At 55.3% G+C, this 19,246-nt stretch overlaps 8 protein-coding genes across 8 annotated transcripts; 4 read left to right on the top strand and 4 right to left on the bottom strand.

The window, feature by feature from the left end:
* Positions 1-1,165: 1,165 nt before the first annotated feature.
* F5144DRAFT_621080 (uncharacterized protein) lies at positions 1,166-1,611 on the top strand. The gene is made up of 3 exons (XM_066792040.1): positions 1,166-1,233; positions 1,280-1,329; positions 1,404-1,611. The coding sequence occupies exons 1-3, from the start codon at positions 1,176-1,178 to the stop codon at positions 1,578-1,580; spliced, it is 285 nt and encodes a 94-aa protein (XP_066643382.1). The 5' UTR covers positions 1,166-1,175; the 3' UTR covers positions 1,581-1,611.
* On the bottom strand, positions 1,330-3,149 carry F5144DRAFT_246210 (uncharacterized protein). Its single transcript, XM_066783400.1, has 2 exons — positions 2,703-3,149; positions 1,330-2,558 (listed from the first exon to the last, which is right to left on the bottom strand). Exons 1-2 carry the CDS (start codon positions 2,984-2,986, stop codon positions 1,703-1,705), a joined length of 1,140 nt encoding a protein of 379 aa, XP_066643381.1. The 5' UTR covers positions 2,987-3,149; the 3' UTR covers positions 1,330-1,702.
* Positions 3,150-3,513: 364 nt separating this feature from the next.
* Positions 3,514-5,337, top strand: F5144DRAFT_573417 (uncharacterized protein). Its single transcript, XM_066788966.1, has 3 exons — positions 3,514-3,991; positions 4,064-4,271; positions 4,334-5,337. The coding sequence occupies exons 1-3, from the start codon at positions 3,759-3,761 to the stop codon at positions 5,225-5,227; spliced, it is 1,335 nt and encodes a 444-aa protein (XP_066643380.1). The 5' UTR covers positions 3,514-3,758; the 3' UTR covers positions 5,228-5,337.
* A 501-nt stretch (positions 5,338-5,838) lies between these two features.
* Positions 5,839-7,278, top strand: F5144DRAFT_630134 (uncharacterized protein). Its single transcript, XM_066792408.1, has one exon. The coding sequence runs from the start codon at positions 6,255-6,257 to the stop codon at positions 7,194-7,196; it is 942 nt and encodes a 313-aa protein (XP_066643379.1). The 5' UTR covers positions 5,839-6,254; the 3' UTR covers positions 7,197-7,278.
* Positions 7,279-7,666: 388 nt separating this feature from the next.
* Positions 7,667-9,067, bottom strand: F5144DRAFT_491339 (uncharacterized protein; the record flags this gene model as incomplete). The annotated part of the gene is made up of 2 exons (XM_066785853.1): positions 7,667-8,386; positions 8,555-9,067. The coding sequence occupies 2 exons, from the start codon at positions 9,065-9,067 to the stop codon at positions 7,667-7,669; spliced, it is 1,233 nt and encodes a 410-aa protein (XP_066643378.1).
* A 798-nt stretch (positions 9,068-9,865) lies between these two features.
* On the top strand, positions 9,866-10,981 carry F5144DRAFT_621077 (uncharacterized protein; the record flags this gene model as incomplete). The annotated part of the gene is made up of 3 exons (XM_066792039.1): positions 9,866-10,260; positions 10,318-10,886; positions 10,937-10,981. Exons 1-3 carry the CDS (start codon positions 10,056-10,058, stop codon positions 10,979-10,981), a joined length of 819 nt encoding a protein of 272 aa, XP_066643377.1. The 5' UTR covers positions 9,866-10,055.
* Positions 10,982-11,692: 711 nt separating this feature from the next.
* On the bottom strand, positions 11,693-12,337 carry F5144DRAFT_490219 (uncharacterized protein; the record flags this gene model as incomplete). The annotated part of the gene is made up of 1 exon (XM_066785781.1): positions 11,693-12,337. A coding segment is annotated over one exon (645 nt), but the record flags the coding sequence as incomplete, so codon positions are not given.
* Positions 12,338-14,240: 1,903 nt separating this feature from the next.
* Positions 14,241-17,223, bottom strand: F5144DRAFT_593039 (uncharacterized protein; the record flags this gene model as incomplete). The annotated part of the gene is made up of 6 exons (XM_066790418.1): positions 14,241-14,432; positions 14,506-15,673; positions 15,755-15,797; positions 16,436-16,749; positions 16,811-16,851; positions 16,924-17,223. 6 exons carry the CDS (start codon positions 17,221-17,223, stop codon positions 14,241-14,243), a joined length of 2,058 nt encoding a protein of 685 aa, XP_066643375.1.
* Positions 17,224-19,246: the final 2,023 nt, after the last annotated feature.

The raw sequence follows: 19,246 nt of genomic DNA, 5'->3' as shown, positions 1-19,246 counted from the left end.
GTAAGGACCGATAATGGCAGCAGACGCTCAGGCACTGGAAAAGAACACTCGCAGTGCTGACACCGACAGTAGACGCTCTTAGATTCTGGAAAGAGCCGATGCCGGCAGCAGACAGCCTTGGGTATTGAAAAGAGCGCTTGTTGCACCAACAACGGCAGTACAGCTCTTAGAATCTGGAAAGAGCTGACGCTGGCAGTGACACTCTTGGGTACCTTACTGGGAAGGGCCGATGCTGACCCTGGACACTCATAGCAGCAGACACACTTGGATACTGGAAAGAGTCAACAGTACCTAGCAGTAAACACTCTTGGATATTAGGAAGAGCCGATAGGCAGCAGATGGATACTCCAGGATCCTAGAAGAACGCTCGCAACGCAGCGCTGATAAGGGAGTTACGCTTTCGGATTAGGAGATGGGCCACACTCGGCAAGAAAAGTACACCCGATATCATAGATCAAACGCCTCGGGCAGGGAACAGGGCTTCCATAAGTTCTTCTCTCAGACGAAATCTTCTGTCCGGCTTAGCTTCTACTTTAGGCTCCGAGGCAAATCAAATTCGATGAAATCTGCCGTATATCGCACCACAGATCTAACCTAAGGCCATTGGGAAGGCTCCAGTTAATATGGGTTCTAGCCCTGCTTGTTGGAGTCTGTTGCTCCCCTTCCTCTCTGTGGCCACTCTCCAAGCTTTTATCATTGAATTTCCCGCCGATTCTTTTCAGCATTCGTTTACTCTTGCTCCATCATACCTGACCCGTGTATATTACTACGACCCCGTGCGTTGACTATGGCAGTTTAGCCATCAACTTTCGATAGTTTGTTTTCACGGCTCCCGTGTCCTTAAAAAGACTTGTCCTTCTAATTGATTATCACCTCCCGTTGTCGAGTGATAGGTACCTATGTATCGAGTGACACAAATACATATGCTCTATACATTACAGATCTGGTAAGGATGTATTGTATTAAGTACAATAATATTCGGTTAGGCAAATTAATGACTAATAAAACAGGGAGGTCTGAAGTTGATGAATACCGCCAGTTCGCGGTGGGGGGAAGGGGAATGGAAGGGCATTCATCCAAGGACGCTCAAAATCATCAGCAAAGATGACGCGAACCAAACAAAGCTCCCTAGTTACAATACACCCGACTCCAGAGCCGCCTGTAGTGTCACGGTTATGGCCGCATGCAGCCGGCCGGCGGGGTACGCTGGCAGTACCCCGGTCCAATCATTGCGTACAAACGCGCAGCCAATGAAGGAACAGTCCCGTTGCTCATAAAGGGCCGTGCCAAGGGAATGAGCAGGTGCTCATTCTGCTCGTTAAGGGAACTGTGAGCACCCTGAGCACCCTGTGCTCAGGATGCTCAGAGCTAAGGCCCTGAGCACTCTGAACACCCTTAGATAGCTAGTATATAGCCACTCGTTCTGGAGAGCTCTGGGAGTTCTCCAGTTAGCAATCACAACTACAGTTCGCTACAAGCTCACAAGCCTACTGTTGAGACAAGTCTATTGTTGTGCACCCTTTGGCTGCACCGAACCTAAGCATCCTCGAGAGATTACCTTCAACGAAGCTGAACCCTAACAGGATAGGATCCTGAAGTAGGTTCGTCACATGTAGCCTCGGCAGAAAACATCTTATGTCCTTGTGGACGCCCACATCTCATGTCCTCAAAACAAAACAATACAATACAATTAAGCTTGCTATTACAACGGTTCCCAGACGTCTTCACCTCGTGCAGTGGGATAGGCAAGCCTGCGCGCACTTCTTTCCCATTCCTGTGCCGTGTATTCGCCATATTCGGCACCTTCCCCTGCCCATTCTTGGTATATATCAGTGTCGACCCAGTTTGCGCTTGAGCCTTGTGGCACATCGGCCGCTTTCCACTCGTAACTTCGACCGTACAGCTTGAGCATTCGGTCGGTAACGAATAGGCTCCGTCTAGGCTCATTGGAAAAATCGGGTTTTGACCCAAACGCAGCCAGCTCCCGCTTCTCTAGGTCGATAAGGAAACCAACAGCGGTTGAAAGCGTAGTTTCCGCGGACTGCACAGAATCCGTAGGCTGGTCGCGGTGGATGACAACCTGGTCTGCAATGTGGTCGAATGTGATCGGCGCACTCAAGCCTTCGTTGATTCCCGTTAGGACGAGTAGAACGGGGATTTGAGAGATGTCCTGGGTGAAAACATCGAAATCGCTACCCCGCAAAACGGTGGCCACGGCGTGAAACAATGGTTGCACTAGAAGGAACCTTTGGGGCTCGACAGGATCGTTGTGGCGACTGCGGAGAGCACCCGGGCCGATGATCCTCAGTAGGCCAATCAAAACGCTTTTCGCCATGTCAGAGAAGCCCTCACCGTATTCGCCGTACGTCCGTTGGCCGATCCTCCGCTGCGCGTTTTCGGCATGGGCGCAAATGGCTCGACCCAGCGATTCTACGAAATGCGCGGTCTTGGAAATCCGGGTGGGTGTGTCGGCCATTACACCTTCAGGGAGCGAACGAACGCCCATGGGTTGGACGAGGAACTGTCCGTTGTCAATCTCGGTGCGGTACGGTTGGAACCTGCCAGGCATTGCCAAAGACGTCAGCATCTGTTCCTGCTAGTTGAAGTGCATCCGTCTAGAAAATGAAAGCGACATCTGAAAGCAATAGAGTAACATGTGGAGGCCAGAGGGGACGGCTGCGACGGGACGGTTTTCAACATACCATCTCCTATAAATATAGTTATGCAGCAACGCGTAGAGCAGGTCCCAGATTGTGAAGTCAAGGTCAATGTCTTCTAGGACATAAATGGGCGCCGACTTGTTGCAACAACTCTGAATATGCGAGAGCCCCATATCCTTCCGAATGGTTTTGAGAGATAGACGGGGCTGTCTATACCACATTCCGCTCTGCCAAAGGATCCTTTCTCGGTGGGATGACTCTATCTGAGTGCGAAGGCGGTGATGCGCTTCGTGAGGTGGCACCTCTGGTGATGCCTTTCTGGGCATCGGCCAAGTAGACGGGTCGACATGAGTTGTTGTCGTTGTCGATGATAAATGGCGAATGATGGATGTAAAATGTGATTGATGTTCCCTTATAGGGGATAGTAGGGTAGGTGAAGAAAGGTAATCAATGCCTCGAACTGCGACAGAAAATGCGTTGAAGGGTTGATGGTGGGTGAATGTCGAAGGAAAGAGGATGGTGGTGGATTGAGGGACGCAAACTGCGGCCGGTGCTTTGTACCCGACGTTTGAAAAATCTGGTAAAAGTATGACTCACGATTTGGGTTTGCCACCGCTCGGATACCCGTGCAACAAGCACCACAGGATGCCTGGCTAGGCAGATGGCTTCTGGGACGTGTTTTGGAACCTTAACCAAGGCTCCACGAATTGATAGCGGCCGTGCACCAAGGAACAGATCTGGGCACCTGGGTGGTCCACAGAGCCTCTCGATTGGCTCAGGTCCGGGAGTGGGTCTCCTGTAATCTGTCGACCACGCCCAGTGCACGCGGCGCGATGGTGGCCATGCGGATAATACTTTTGTTTCGTCACTGGCTGCCGCCACAACACCATTGAGTTGGCTGCATACATTGAAAGGCACCCGATTCGAATCGCTTGAAACCTGCATCGATGGCGTAGTCGTTGCAAACTTTCCCGATTCGATTTGTCCCACCATAGCAACCTCCGAGTCTACTTCTCCGCGCATCGAGACTCCGCAGCACACAGCTTCCCCAATCATCGAGGATTGCCCGTTTTTTTTCCAACCACGGCCAACGACTCAATGGCACCACAGCAAGCTAAACCTTCGGCACCTGCTAGTCGGGAGTCAGCCGCCCCGACCGATGACCTCCCGGTCGGCCCTCCGTCGGGCCTTTCGGCGATACCTTCCCAGTACAACTCTGAACAGGGACTCCGGCAGAGCATGAAGCAGATAGCCTACGACGAGGCGCGAGAGGATGGATACCGGCTGAAGGGCATTCAACTGATTGACGGCGTTCGACAAGGCTTGCAATTGTATGTGCTACCTCCATCCTTTCCCCGAACAATGGCGAGTTGGCATGACTGACACCTACCTACATACGACAGGCCGGTTAAGACGTTCGACACGGCGGCGATATACTACCACAAGTTCCGCGTACGGTTCCCGAGCAACGAATACAATTACGAAGATGTTGCTCTAGCGGCATTGTTTGTCGCTTGCAAGGCTGAAGATACCATAAAGAAGTCGAAAGAGATTCTCTGCGCGGCGCACAATCTCAGGCAACCCCACGACCACAAAACACCAGATGACAAGGTAGGCAAGGGGCAGTCGCGGGCGCGGTCGAGGCTTGATCTTGATGCTGATTCTGTGCAAAGATATTCGAGGCCCCGTCTCGCTTCACTGTCGGGCTGGAGCGGCACATTTTGGAAACAATCGGGTTCGACTTTCGGGTCCAGTATCCTCAGAAGCTCCTCATAAAGATGGTTAGGAAGGCGTTTCCGCATGAGGATAGCGCCGCCCGGGAGGAAGGCAAGAAGTTTCTCCGTGTCGCTTACAGCATGTCGATCGACCTTTACAAGACCTTTGCGCCCATCAAACAAGCCACCTTCACACTGGTACTCGCCATCCTTGAACTGACGGCCCTTCTCCTGGACACCGACTCGGACAAGATGAGAGAGTTCGAGAGCCCCGCTGCCTGGCACAGCCAAAGAGCATGCGTGCTCGAGACCATGTTGGATTTGCTGGATTTGTACACGCAATTCCCAAAATCCACCAAGGTTGGGCCTCAGCTTGCCGTCCAGAAAGTGATGGATGTCAAGATCGACATCAACAATATCGTGGCCAAGGAGAAGCATCGCCGTTATCATGGGTGGTGCGATCGATGCGCACCGGACGTGGTAGACACTCGATCCGTCACACCTGGCTCAGCCACGTCACCAGCAACAAACCCTTCGCTGCCGGGGAGTGGGTCAACGAAGCGCAAGAGAGCCCCCAGCGAAGGGACGCAGCGGTTCGTCTTTGATGCCGACGAAGCGCGGAAGGAAAAGGATTTGGTCAATCGCCACTTCAACGACGAATATGAGGAACATGAGGTCGAGGTCGAAGAGACGATTCGGGACCCAGAACCACGGCATCCGGGCCGAAACAACCATTCATATCGCGGCCACGGCCACAACCATGCAGATTACGGGTGGCCCAGTCATCATCGGAGTAGCAGGCATGGGCATCCGGGTGATAGGCATAGAAGCCGACGTGGGCATGGCTATTGAGGGACGTGAGTGGGTGGGGATGCTAACCAGGAGCTTATGATAATTTTAGCATATTATGATACCCAACAACGATACCACCAAACCACCTGGCGATAGTTCTTTCAGTGCTAAGATGCGGTCACCCTTCCTAGTTGTACCCGTCTATTTGCATCGTTCATTATCCCGAGCCCTTTCTGTGTGGCTTACCGACGACGCCCAGATCATGAGGGCCGTGGTTAAACAGCCTGCCGTCAACTAAGGCAGCCCAGCTGAGTGACCGGTCCTCCTCCGGCCATCGGCTGCTCACATCCAAAGGTTTCTCGACCGGCCTTAGAGCTTCCCACTAAGCAGGGCGATTGCTCACCGGATTATCGCCTATGCCGGTTGGGAATTTGCTGCCAGAAGCCCAAACGAATATTTCTCACCCAGAAGTGCCACGGGGATGAAGTTATGCCAAAATGTATGGGGATAAAGATCCTAACACCGGCATGCCCGCAAGGTCCGGGAGCAACTCAGCCAAGCCGGTCTTAGGATCTTATCTCCACAACTCAACCCAACCCACTGGTAAACCCTGCAAGTGAGAAACCGGCTCTCCTGTCCCCCTGTGCGTGTTTCTCTGGCATCCTGCATAGGTTGTTTCGGGCTTGGCCATTGACGAACCGGCCTGGCTGTGATATCTCCGGGTGCATGATCCCATCTCCGGTCCCCGTAAACCCGATTGCATCGCCGTTCCCTAGTGTTACCATGAATGCTTTGTTAGCCATCACACCGTGCGTTTCATCGGACGTTGCTGGACATTGCGGACATGCCAGGCACGTCGCTTCAGGGCAGAGAAAAGCAAGGGAATCATAGAAACAAGGGTCTCGATGACATCCTGGCCTCGCCATCAAAGGTGAATAGCTCATAAGACAAGTGAACCACCACAACTTCCCAACATCTCACCACCTCAAATATCACACAAACTACAGCATCGCCATCCCATCACCACCATCCATTTCATCCCACCCCAACACCCTCCACAACCAACCAACCCCAAACCACCACCACCATGCCCACCCGCCCCCTCCTCACCATCTTCGGCGCGACCGGCCAACAAGGCGGTTCCGTCGCCACCTTCATCCTATCCCACCCAACCCTCTCCGCCCGGTACCGCGTACGCGGCGTGACACGCGACGCCAGCCAACCCGCCGCCGCCGCCCTCCGCGCCCGCGGCGCCGAGGTTGTGCAGGCCGACCTCGACGACGCCGACTCCCTGCGCCACGCCCTCAGCGGCGGTGACGGCGGGGTTGTTTTTATTACGACTACGACGGTTTATGATGCGGTTACGAAGGAGCGCGAGGTGCGGCAGGGGAAGGCGGCGGCGGATGCGGCTGTCGCGGCGGGGGTGGGGTTCGTGGTGTATAGCACCGAGGTGCATTGTGAGGTTGTTTCTGGGGGGAAGTATCCCGTGCCGTCGTTTGATTCGCGGGGGGAGGTGGAGGCCTATATCCGCTCGCTGCCGGTGCGCAACGCGTTTTATGCGCCGGGGTCGTTTATGTCGAACTTGCTGGGGATGATGGCGCCGCGGTCGGTGGGGGATGGGGAGGGGTATGTGATTGCGAACACGTTGCCGGGGGATCGGGTCTTGCCGTGGATTGATGTGGTGGCGGATACGGGGCCGGTTGTGGGCGCGGTGCTGGCGGAGCCGGAGCGGTTTGAGGGGAAGCGGTTGTGTGTCGCGAGTGGGCTGTTTTCGTTGGAGGAGGTGGCGGAGAAGATTTCGAGGGTGACGGGGAAGACGGTCAAGTATGTGAGGGTGTCGGAGGACGTGTTTAAGACGTACCTGCCGGAGGGGGCGCGGGAGCCGGTGGTGAGCATGTTCAGGTTCATTGCGGAGAGCGGGTATTATGGCCCGGGGACGGAGAAGCTGGTTGAGGAGACCACTGCTTTGCTGCCATGTGCGCTGACTGGTCTGGATGAGTACCTGGCCGCCAATATTAAGCTTGAATGAGGTAGTTGGAGGATAGTAGGTAGATGGGTTTACACCGTGGCAATCCAGAGGTCATCCAAAATTCCCGTTGCCGTTGTGATGGAACAGACGTGGCTCTTGCTTGTGATTTAGTTCAGCTATTTCTTACCTGGCCAGTTCACTAGTCTTTGGTCGACAATGAATGGGAAAGGAATCCGAGCGGAAAGAATGGCGTACGGGGCAGGTAGGCACCACCCAACTGGCATTGCGCTCTGGAACTTGGAAACAGGCCACGCCTCCCGATGAGACAATGATCATGCAAAGGCAACGCAAAACGTAAAGTAAGGGAAATGTAAGAAAAAAACAACCTAACACTGGAAAAAGCAAACGGAGTAAAATCAGATCGCATTCCGTAAAACAACAAATCCTCGTCCCTCAATGCCCCATTCGAAGTTTCGAACTTATCAACCCTCCTCAGCGGCCCAGGACTCCTACTAACCGGGGCAGCCCCATCAAATCTCCTCGACAGCAGCCACCCTCACCACCCTCACAACCTCCACCTCCGAATCCTCATCGGCCGAAATCACAGCCACCTCCTCCGCACCCAAAACCTCCCCCCCACCAACCGCAACCCCAACCATACCCTCACCCCCCTCCCCTCCCTTCTCCACCTCCCCCCCACCAAAAAGCATAACCCCCAACTCCCCCAACCGCTCCACTACCACATCCAGCGGCACATCCCCCGACACCTCCCGCGCCAGCGCCGCCGCCTCCCCGGCGTCTCTGATCTTGCGCACCCAGCACGTCTGCATGCCGCTGGGCTGCGCGATGGTCAGGTCGTACAGCCCGCACGACACCATCAGCGTCTGCCAGGGTTGTAGCGGCTCCGCGTCCGTGTTGACGGGGGTGGGGGTGCGCTCGCTGCTGGCGATGGTGGTGGTGGTGGTTGTGGTGTTAGTGGTGGTGCTGGCGGTGCTGGGGGTGGGGCTGGGGCGGGGAGGGGGGGTGGCGGTGTTGGCGCTGTTGGTGGGGTTGTGGTTGTGGTCGTGGTTGTGGTTGTGCGTGTGGTTGTGGTTGTGATTGCCGCTGTTGTTGTGGTTGGCGGCCGCCGGTCCGCCGTGGCAGAGGGCGGTGAAGGTGGGTGCCACCATCCGCTCCCAATGGTCCCGGAAGAAGGCGGCGGCCGCGATGGGGTCGGCGGTGTGCACTTGGACTTGGATGCGCGGGATAATCTGATGAGAATAACGGGTTAGACATGAGATGGCAGAAGTGTCGGTGGGTGGATGGGATGGATGGTGAGGGGGGATGGAGAGTGCGGGGGGATGGAGAGTGATGGGGGATGGAGAGTGATGGGGGATGGAAGGGGCTGGTTGGTGACGTTTGGCTCAGATTGTACTCACAACATCGATTAGGCCCATGAGGTCGATATCTGTCAGTGTGACAGCGGCAGCCGGGGGGTTCTGGGAGATGACAGCAAGCTTGACTTCATCGCGGCGGTGCCTCATTGTTTCGAGGAACGCCTTCGCACCAGGCGCCGCCCGAAGCAGCGGCCCACCCACGTCGTTCTGGATGCGCCCATAAGCCTCTCTGGTGCGCGTGGCTTCCTCAAGAGTGAGGTCGCGGCCGATGATGTTCCCCAGAATCTCGAAGGCAATCGGGGTCTTGCTGTGGGCGCTGACGATTGCTTCATTTGTGAACTTGTGTAGCTCACCCCGGGGAAAGACCTCGGTTGCGAGGGCTCTCGAGACACAAGTGATGGACTCCTCGCAATCTAAGAGGGCGCTCAGGTGCAAGAGAATCATGCGGGGCGGGAACTCCTTCCGTTGATTGAGGGGGCTCGGTTCGAGTGCCTCACACTCGGATTCTGAAGACGAACGGGCCCTCTTGTGGCCATTGATTGGGGCAGTCGTCATGCTTGTAGCGGTCACCTCTGCCGATGATGTTAGCGATCAGTGATTTACATCCAAAGAAACAACCACCAAATGATTGGTGTCATAAAGAGGTAAGAAAGAGAGGGTGGGCAACAGTACCTGTGATTTCGGGAGAGCAATCGCTCGATGCCAACTCACTGCTACAATCGGTTTGGTCCATCTCCATCACGATGATTGCGTGAGAAGTGAAGTCTTTAACGTGGGAAGTATGACTTCAAACGTAAGAAGCGAAGTTTTGAACGCAGAGAGTGAAGTATTGAGCGGGAGAAATAAAACGATGGGCTGGCAGAGGTTTTAACCAACGCGAAATAATTTGAGCGCAGAAAGAAACAGAACGAAGGGCACCAGGCAGGTGGCATTTAAAGGCGGTGGCGAAAGGCCATTAGGGCTTAAACTACGAGTTTGCCGTCCGAAGCTATGAGTATTTGATAGGTCTAGCGAGTTTCGTCTCATCAAGTGATATCCAGAATCTCATAGAAACTGGGAAGTTGGAACTTTGCATGGACAATGGGGCATTGTTGCCTCAGCCTAGACCACTTGGACGGATCTTTGAGCGGTAACTATTGTGATCACATATGTACCATGCTTGTCTCCCTTGTAGCAACCTCCATGATATTGTTGTGAGTCAATGGAACTAACAATGATTCGTTGTTTACCCCTGATTCAGGGGCAAACCAGACACATTGGCTGCACCCTAACCCTGGAGTGGAGCTTTGCTGTGTAGCCATTGCTCGCTCAACTGAGATCTTTGCGGTTGCGGTTTCGGCGTTGCGGGGTCATTGTGAATGAATTTCGTAGGGCCATAGAAAGCTTGGGAATTCTAATCAAACAACGCATCATCCATTCACCGTGAGACATCATCATTGCGGTTGAGACACCCCCTTACCCTCTCGACCAACTAACAATAACAACAAAAGCAGCTCAGAATACGAAAGCGTATTGCTCTTAGTAACATTGAACTAAGTTTACAATGGGGAACACATCTGACTCCAACGATGCCTCTTCCGCTCTCATTGAGCATTTACGATCCGTGCTCCCCCAAGACGGATCCCGCGAGGCCCTCATCACCTCAGTCATCCCCAAGCTACTACAGAGTGTAGCTGGGGTAGCCCAGACCCTACGCAGTTCACACAACGTTGCTGCCGTGGGTACCGCCAACACGTTCGGCGATGATCGTGTGTCACCCCTCTCCCATCATCACAAGGCATCATCAGGAGAATTAACACCACTAGAACTCAACGTCGATGTGGCAGCCGAGAACGTCATCCGTGAGGCCATCGCCCAGTGCCCGTTCATCGTTACCGCCAGCAGCGAAGAAGATCCCATTGAGCGCCCCGTCCAGCACACCGTTCCCACCTCCACCTCCACCCAAGAACAATACACCCTCGCCTTCGACCCCCTCGACGGCAGCTCCATCATCTCAGCAAACTGGACAGTCGGCGCCATCTTCTCCCTCTGGGACGGCGCGACCGCCCTCAACCAAGACCCCACCACGCGCCAAGTAGCCGCCATCCTCGGCGTCTTCGGGCCCCGAACAACCGCCATCGTCGCGCTCCGCACCCCCAGCACCCCACCAACCTGCTTCGAACTCGCCCTCTCCCCCCCACCCCAACCCCAAACTGGGCACCCCCAAACCACACCCCCAACCTGGCACCTCACCCGCCCCACCCTCACCCTCTCCCCCACCTCCCACTACTTCTCCCCCGCCAACCTGCGCTCCGCCGCCACCTTCCCCGCCTACCTCTCCCTCATAACACACTACATCACCCAACGCTACACCCTCCGCTACGCGGGCGGCCTGGTCCCGGACGTGGCGCACATGCTGGTGCGCGGCGAAGGGCTGTACGTCAGCCCCGTCACGGCGCGGGATGGGGCGAAGTTGAGGAGGTTGTATGAGTTGTGTCCGTTGGCGTTGGTGGTGGAGTGTGCGGGGGGGGAGGTGTGGGATCCGGTTGGGGGGGGGAGGGTGTTGGGGAGGGTGGTGGCGGGGTGTGATGAGAGGGGGGGGGTGGTGTTTGGGGGGAGGGAGGTGGTGCGGGAGGCGGTGGAGGGGTTGAGGGGGGGTGGGGTGGCGGTGGGGGAAGGGTTGTGAAGAGGAGGGTGTGTGGGGAGGAGGGGGGCGGGGAGGAGTGGTTGTGGACGGGACTAGGTTATGGAGATTGGGTGCTTGGGAGGTTGTTTTGGTGCATCTTGAGGCAGAGATATTTACCTATATACGGGGCTTGTGATGGAGCTTGTCCAACAACTTGGTGGCATCTGAACTAAGAGCGAGGTTGGTTTTCAGCAAGAGGTCCGATCATTCACCTGGAATCTGCAGGTGGAAAAAGCGAAGTATGACGCAGCAAGGCATAGAAAAAAAGACACTGGGGAGTCCTGCCAACATCTGGGAGGGGTCATAGGAAACAACCGGGTTCGGTTAGAGCAACACGATTACGCACAATAAGAACCGGTCATCCTTTAACGCTACCAAGGGGATCTCAACGTAGTTCTTGGACACCCACACGCTGGGGATGGCAGGCGATGTGCAGGGGTTTGTAAGAAGGCTGCACTCTGTTTCATGTGATGTTAGATATCATTCTTATTCTTAGGTCTTTTCTTTTCTTATTATTAACCACGTAGCCACTCCAACCAGCTATCGTCGGCCCCAACGATGAGGTTTTTAAAGTCAAAGACCTCCGAAACCGTTTCCCACGTCTCAGCAAACAGTGGCCCAGAGACACGTTCCATCCCCGTCGCTACCCCGGGTCCTTCGTTTCTATCCTCCACCCAGGACCAGGGTGATATTTGTGGCCCGGGCCTTTTCAGCACAAAGTGCAGAGAAGAGTTCCTGGCCGGGTGGTAACTTAGTGGCGGGTATGGCGTCCGCTTAGCCCTGGACGGGCCCTTCTCCGCTGTCTCCTTCTCAACCCCCTTGATGAAGGCGGCCATTTGTTTGCTGATGGCCTGGGTTTGGACACTCAAGCCCGTGTCTGCCTGCTCGAGTCGTGCAGCAAGGCTGGGTGGGACATTCCCGCGCAGGGTGACTTCACGGACCCCGTGGCAGGTTGCGAGGAGAGAAATAAAGTGCTCCTCGAGGGCCAGGCAGGAGGACTTCAAAATCCGGCCATGCTCCCCTCGCGAATCCCATGGCATCCAGATGTTGTGGATCGCTGACCAGCGACAACACGAAAGGAATGTTACCGATGCTTCTCTGATGTTGGGTTGCGATCGGATCCGGTTCATCGCCTCCGTCCACTCGTCCTTGTAGCTCTGTGTAAGGGAATGGGTCGGATAATACTGCCTGTACGGCTGTTCCCAAGCATACAACCGAACTGGGTCTTCTCTGGCAAAGATGGTCTCGTTGTTTAAACGCAGATTCTCGGGGCCATGGGGGCAGAAGCATGAGAAGTATAGGTCCACGGCCCTGGTAGAGCTGATTCGGGGACCGACTCTCGATATCGCCAAGGGGCGACCCCCCGGAAACCCGAATGGTTTTGGCGAAGTATGGCGAAGCTTCTTCCCAAATCTGCTTGGACACTAGAAGAAGGCCGAGAGCCTGACTCCAACGTGCCGGCTTATCAGGCCAGTACGCCCTAAACTCCCAGGCGCGGCAGACCTCGTCGTAAACCCTGTTACGGACCTCCAACGGGAGGTCGAAAAAGTGCACCCTCGGGCCGGTGTCGTTGCGGGAAGGCTCAACGGTCTGAATCTCCTCCCGTTCGCTAGTTGTTGGCTTATCGGGGCGGTCGAGCCCCTGGTCCGCCAGTTTATTCCCATGTTGAACCCAGTTAGCCTCGTCGGGATAGGTTGGGTTAACCAGCTTCCCGACAAAAGGGCTAAGGGGAAGGCCCTCGGCGTCGTCAAGAGCGTGGCCCTCCACTCGCCACCCGAGTTCCCTGGCTTGCTGGCGGACGAAGTACTCCGGGACCGGGGTCAAGAAGCGAATCTCGCGAGCCGTCCCGAAGCTCGTCAAGCCGCGCCAGAAACGATCGTTCACCACGTCCCACTCAAACCCGCACGACCTCCTCGCAACCACGGCCCCGTCCCGCTCCGGATGGCAACGATCCCCGCCAAATGACGCAAAGTCGATGTCCACCTGGTGCACGCACGCCCACGAGTCCCGCAGCAGGTGGAACGCGGGAATCCAGTTGTGCTCGCGCGGAATCCAGTTGTGCTCGCGCGCCCACTCCTCGCCGCGGTGGCACTTGTAGAAGATGGTGAGGTGGCGGATCTGACGCCTGCGCGGCTCGCCCATGAACTTCAAGTACCTGAGCGCGTGGCAGGCATTCAACCCCAGGTGTACCGTGGCGTAGAGGGCCGCGGAAGCCTCCTCGTACACTTGGTGGGAGACGCGCAAGAGGCCAAAATCCGCGGCGGGGACGTAGGGTGGGGTGGTCAGGTTGAAGTCTGGGTCTTGCTCTTGTGGGGCGGAGGAGTGGAACACGGAAGTGTAGACGCGGTCGCGGATGCTCCGCGGTAGGTCCAGGAAGTTGGGTCGGCTGCCACAAGGGATCATGGCGGCAGTGAGGGCATGGCGAGGAGTTGTAGTTCTCGATGTTGCGACGAGGAGCCCATCGTGTCGACAAGATGAGGTAGGGTAAGAAAGTGTGCTGATGTGACAGGTCAGAAATGGTCATTTGAGATATATATAGACTTAAGATGGAGGGTGGTGTAGGTGGGGGGCATCGTCTTGACGACGTGAGGTAGCATGGGAAGGCATGATGTGACCGGTCTAAAAGGATTGATTGAGATATATATAAACTCAAGAGGGGAACAGTGAGAAAGTTCGGTCGTAGGTGCAAAGTGAACAGGGAATTTACGGCGTGGGCAGGGGGATATATACCTTGTCTCAAGGAACAAGTTGGTGTCCTTCCGCTTTGTGTACCCCCACAAAGATTGCCTCTGGTGAGAGAAGGAAACGGCAGGCAATCAAGGTACCTTGCCAAACTCCGCAGGTGCCTCGAAGAGGTAACGATAGTATAGTCTTCGCCTTGCTTGCTGTTATGTGTGAGATAGACGGACAAAGGAAAGAAGATGAGTACGAGAACGAAAGGGAAGAGGCACCAGGAGAGAGAGAGGGAGAGAGATTATGGGTTAAATACACGGGGCAGCGGACTAATAGCTCAATTTACCTGGGTGATCTAGACTTCTCAAGCCCAAATAGACGTCACTGCATTCATAGTTTGAAATCGGCATTGTTTTTCTCCCAGCCTTCCTTCCGATCTCCCATAGCAGCCACCTTCTCCGACAACCCCACCTTGAGCGCCCGTGACCTGTCGGTGCAGAGCTCATACATGGTGGAAAGGTTGAACAACAGCGTATGCGAGGTCCGTCCGGTGTCCACAAGCTGTTCTAGCAACGCGCGGCCCTATTTTGACGTCAGCGATCATGATTAGAGTCTCTACTGCGCTCAAAACACAAGAGCAAAGCATCTTGCTTACCTCATGCATTCTCCCCACGTACAGCAAACAGACCGCCATGTTGACGCCAACCATCTCATCATCACCCACTAGCTCCTTCAACTCAGCCCACTTCCCCAAGGCAGCGTCATACTCGCCATCCGCCATATCACACAATGCCGCCACCATTCTCTCCTCCACCCCTCCCTGAACAGCCTCTTCCGCCACACACGCCCTCGCAGCATCCACATCCCCCAAATGCAACCACAACAACGCCCTCCTCACCCTCACCATCCCCATCCCCCCCTCACCACCACCACCACCCCCCCTCTCCCCCGCCCCCAACGTCCCCAAATGCCCCACCGCCCCCGCCAAATCATCCATCTCCACCAACGCCCCCGCCACACGCACTCCCAAATCAGCCAGGCGGTGCTTCCAGGCCTCGGCGGCGGAATGGTCGTGCGCGGCGCGGGCGGCCCCCACGCGGGCGCGCGCCTCCCGCGCCAGCTCGTAGTAGCTCATGACGGCGCGGCGCGGGTCGCCGAAGCCGAGGGCTTGCAGGCGCACGGCGAGGAGGCGGAGGGGCCAGGGGACGAGGTGCGTTGGTGTAGGGGGAGTTGTGGTTTCTTGGGGGGGTGGGAGGGGCGGTTGGGAGCCAGGGGTTTGGGGAGGTTGTTGTTGTGCGGGTTGTTGGGGAGTAGGGGGCGTGTGGTAGTAGAAGGCGGAGTGCAGGTCGCCCAGGGCTTTGACCTCCTGCGCGGCGAGAGTGGTCGCGTCGATCAGGGTGAGGCAGGCGAGGCGGGTGTAGAGGAGGTCGAAGATGCGGTCGTGGTCGGTCGGGTCGACGGTGCCGCCGGTGAGGGTTTGCGTGGCAGCGATGGCGGCAGCGCGGAAATAGCCCTGCGAGAGGAGTTCTGGGATGGGCGTGTCCACGGCTGGCGGGTTAGGCGGGTTGCGGAAGGGCGGGGGAATGTTCAGTGGCGTGAGTGGGTGGTAGATCTCTGGGCGCAAAAGATACGAAAAGTCCTTCAGGCCGTGTTTTGAAGGGGGTGCGCCACCGACAGGGAGTCGCTTGCCGGTTGGCGCTGGGGAATGAGCTGGGGAGCGCATCATGGGGGATCCGAAAGCGGGACTTCTGGGAGCGGTATGACTTCTGAGTGAAAGTGTTCGTTGAACCTGGTCGGCGGAAAGAGGTGAGGCTAAAGGGCCCCTTGATGGGAAGCCACGGTTAGGGTCATGTGTCACGTTACAGCCTGCTGCTTGCGAGTTGACGGGAAGGTGCGGCACTCACTCGTCATCGAGAGGGCCTTTGGTGGATGAGCGGGGCCGCGTTGCTACAACAAGAAAGAATAAAATTAGCGATTTTGCATTCTATTTAAAACCGACATCTATTCCAGCTTCAAAACACAACTTTTTCAATCGATTGCCACCATCATCATCAAACGCTTGTGTTTGCAGGATCCAGGCGATGAACACGATCCTGGCTCCTTCCGCCGCTTTTACTTGCCTTTCACGCCCGATCTTGTCCGGGTATGCCCCCTGGATTCCGAATCTTCTGCGTTGTCCATGTCGGGACACTCTCGATGTCAAGAGGATAAAGATGCATTTACGGACGAGGAAGACTCCCACTTCGCAACCACGAGACATCGGATGACGTTGGGAAAGGTGGGGCAGATGGCCCGGCAAAGCCTAAAGCCCTAACCCTAAGCGAGATCCATTTGTGGTATAGATCATGAATCCTTGAAGTCGGGCCAGTCGGCAGTCCCCAGGAAACCCGTTCATGGTATATTGCTGACGGAAATGCCTGAAGGGCTTTTGTCTTTCCTTTCCGTATTGTACACAACATCCTCCACTCGTGGCCTCTCTACCTCGTTCGCCTTGCGACGCGACGGTGAGTTCTGTGAGCCTCCTTGTGTGCCTGATCCAGAAGCCTCCTGCTCGACCTGCTCTTCAACAGAACTCGGGCCTTTACCTGTAGTCTTCCCGTCCAAGGCGTCCAAGTTGAGTTCATGCATCTGGCCGCCACCGTCGCCGCCGCCAAGACCGCGGCTCCCTGGGGGCAAGATAAATTTCTTGGCACTTCCCAGCCATTCCGGGTCAAAGGCGTTCATTCCGATCTGTGGCTGCCCGGTAGTCTGCGGCGGTGTCTGCCAAGTAGTCCGATCCGACATCGGCAGAGAGGCATCCCCTTCATGCGATCTCTTGACTACTTTCCCGAGCAGATCCGCCATGTTGACCTCGATGCTCAGCTTGGTGAGGTATGTCAACGCCTGGACCTGGAAGTATCTAACCGTGTGTCAATATATGTCTTCGCACCATCGGTTGAGGCAAGGGTGCCTATACTTACACTGCGTCGTCCGGTAACGACATGAAGCCAATGAGCATACCCTGATATGAAAGTCATCACGTTAGTAAGCCAGGTTCGAATATCCGTGATGCATGCGCCCACGAGCCACTTACATCGAGTAGCATTGACAAGCAAACCGTGACCATGTTGTACTTGTAGATGAGGTTGTATTGCGTCAACCCATTCGATACCAGCTTGGACTTGACGAGCCACATGAAATAAAGGTTCATGGCCATGTCCACAGCGGCAAAGAGCGCCTTTTCAATCCGATCCCAAATCTCATTGACGTGAACGATTGTCGGGCTGATTTGCAGCCGGGCAGGGATCCAGACGCAGAAGACGCTGACGTTGATGAAGCCGATGGCGATGAACAGCCCCAACTTGAGTCGCCGCTCTTTCACGGGGTTGTACATGATGAGAGAGAGTCTATTCGCCAAAATCTGCAGCAGGCATTGTGTCTGCGTTGCCGTCAGTCATCATGCTCCATGTTGTGGATGGGGGGAGCTTAGGATCAATTGCGTACCTGGACAACCCACGGGAAGACTACCACAACCTGCCATGTCAGTGAATGACGGGATCTTAGGAAGCGGATGGGTTTATACGTACGCATTCCTACGAAATACCATATGCTAAAACCCGACGACGTTAGCTAAATTCTAATCCATCCGACCATGGGGGTGTGGTTTGACCCAGCTCGACATACCTTGGCGGGATGATGGCGACGAGAAACAGCCAGCTACACACCGCCGAGACGATGCACGTGGAGATGGCCGCCCATAGCATTATTACGTATGCGTTTGCTCGATGGTTCCGGCGCCATGAGCGCATCGACTGGCGGCCAGCTTTGGTGGAGTCGACCACGGCGACAGCTATCGACGCGCCGAAGAAAAAGGACGCGATGAGCAAACCAGTCCGGGACGTCGGCTTTTCTTGGTACCAGGGCGGGACCAGTGCCCCCATCGTGGGTGTTAAGGGCTTAAAAGCATCAAGAAACGAAGAAGAGATTGTCTGGTAGCGGCGTCCAGCGCACGCGTTCTAATATTCCCCGCTCAGTTCTGGGGTCGGAGATAAAAGAGACGATGCCGTCATGCCAGAAATTCTGGATTTATTCCCGTTTTACGAACCACCGGTGGCGCCGAGTTTGAACAGATAACCGTCTACGGTGAAGATGCTCCGGATCGGGGGCAAACGGACAGCGAACTGCGCCGCATGGCTAGAAGGTGCTCGGTACTTCGCTAGTTCGGACGTTGGAGGCAAAATTGAAGAATAAGTGGCTCGAGAGTGGCTACATCTACCGAGCGAAAATCCCAAAGCTGAACCAGTCAGTTGGGACGAGGCCGAGACGCGTCCTCGGCGAGTCAGCATTCGCTACTTGTGCTATGGAAGCTACATCCCTGCCCTCAAGGTTGGCATTATCTAAGAAGCACTCATAAAACCCACATTACGCGGCAGGTAGAGCAATGGGTTATTTCAAAAAGCCCTAGTGTTTAGGGTACTGTCAGACCTGGGTATCAGGGGAACTTCTTACTATAGACCGAGGTGATCCAGTTAATCGAGATACACTCAATGTAAGATCAAAAGCTGTCTTGCTTAGAAGTCTTGTAGCCCATCGGAGAATGAACCGAAAACCAGAGGGGTAGATGGTTTGGAAAGCTGTTTGACTAACGTACCTAGGTTCCGTTGCCAACCTAGTCACCACGGAAAGCTTCCGCAGCAGTGGCAAAGTTCGTGACTGGAGCCACAACTTGAGTTCATCACATCATATTGTAATAGATAATCTTTTAGGCCTTATCCTAGCTTTTGAAGTTGGCGACACGACCGTGATGTGGTTCTTGACGTAAAGTACGTTCTCATTTGGGTGCAAGTGCTCTGATAGTCAACGTGGGATATTGACAAAATGACACTCAACCCGAAATGCTCAATATTCACAATGCTACAGCCTAGTAGGAGCTGAAGTGGCTAGCTGCGGTTTCGGAATAGCGCCGGATTCGAGTGGTTGCGTGCTAGTTGCCAGCTTGATCTTGACGGGCAGCTTTGTTTCTCTATGTCGGTCCATGTCGTTGGCTAGGTCCTGTTGGTGGAATAACAGCCCAGCGCCTCCTTGACCCTTGCTCTCTTTGACGGAGGCACAAGCAAGAGGATAACGGGATCAACAAGCCATGGTAAATACAGCCTAAGCACGGTGTCCGGCTATAATACTGGCGCAAAAGGGAGTGAAGCCTTGCCACGCTGCGGAAGCTATGATGATGCTAGCTGACTTAGTCAGTCTACTTCTACGAACTGGCCCGGGTCACATAATGCCTACCCTCCATCAGGTACCTAACATATAATTTCGCTAGGAGCAAGATACAAGATGCAGCCGTTACTGAAGCTAGATTAGGTGGTTATATGCGCTCGCTACGCTGGAGGGAGAGCTAGTATGTTGATCTACAATCC

The sequence above is a fragment of the Chaetomium tenue genome (assembly GCF_020726465.1).
Source record: "Chaetomium tenue strain MPI-SDFR-AT-0079 chromosome Unknown F5144scaffold_4, whole genome shotgun sequence".
Classification (NCBI taxonomy): domain Eukaryota; kingdom Fungi; phylum Ascomycota; class Sordariomycetes; order Sordariales; family Chaetomiaceae; genus Chaetomium; species Chaetomium tenue.
The sequence above is the reverse complement of the archived record's forward strand: the minus strand, read 5'-3'. Positions and strand labels throughout refer to the sequence as shown.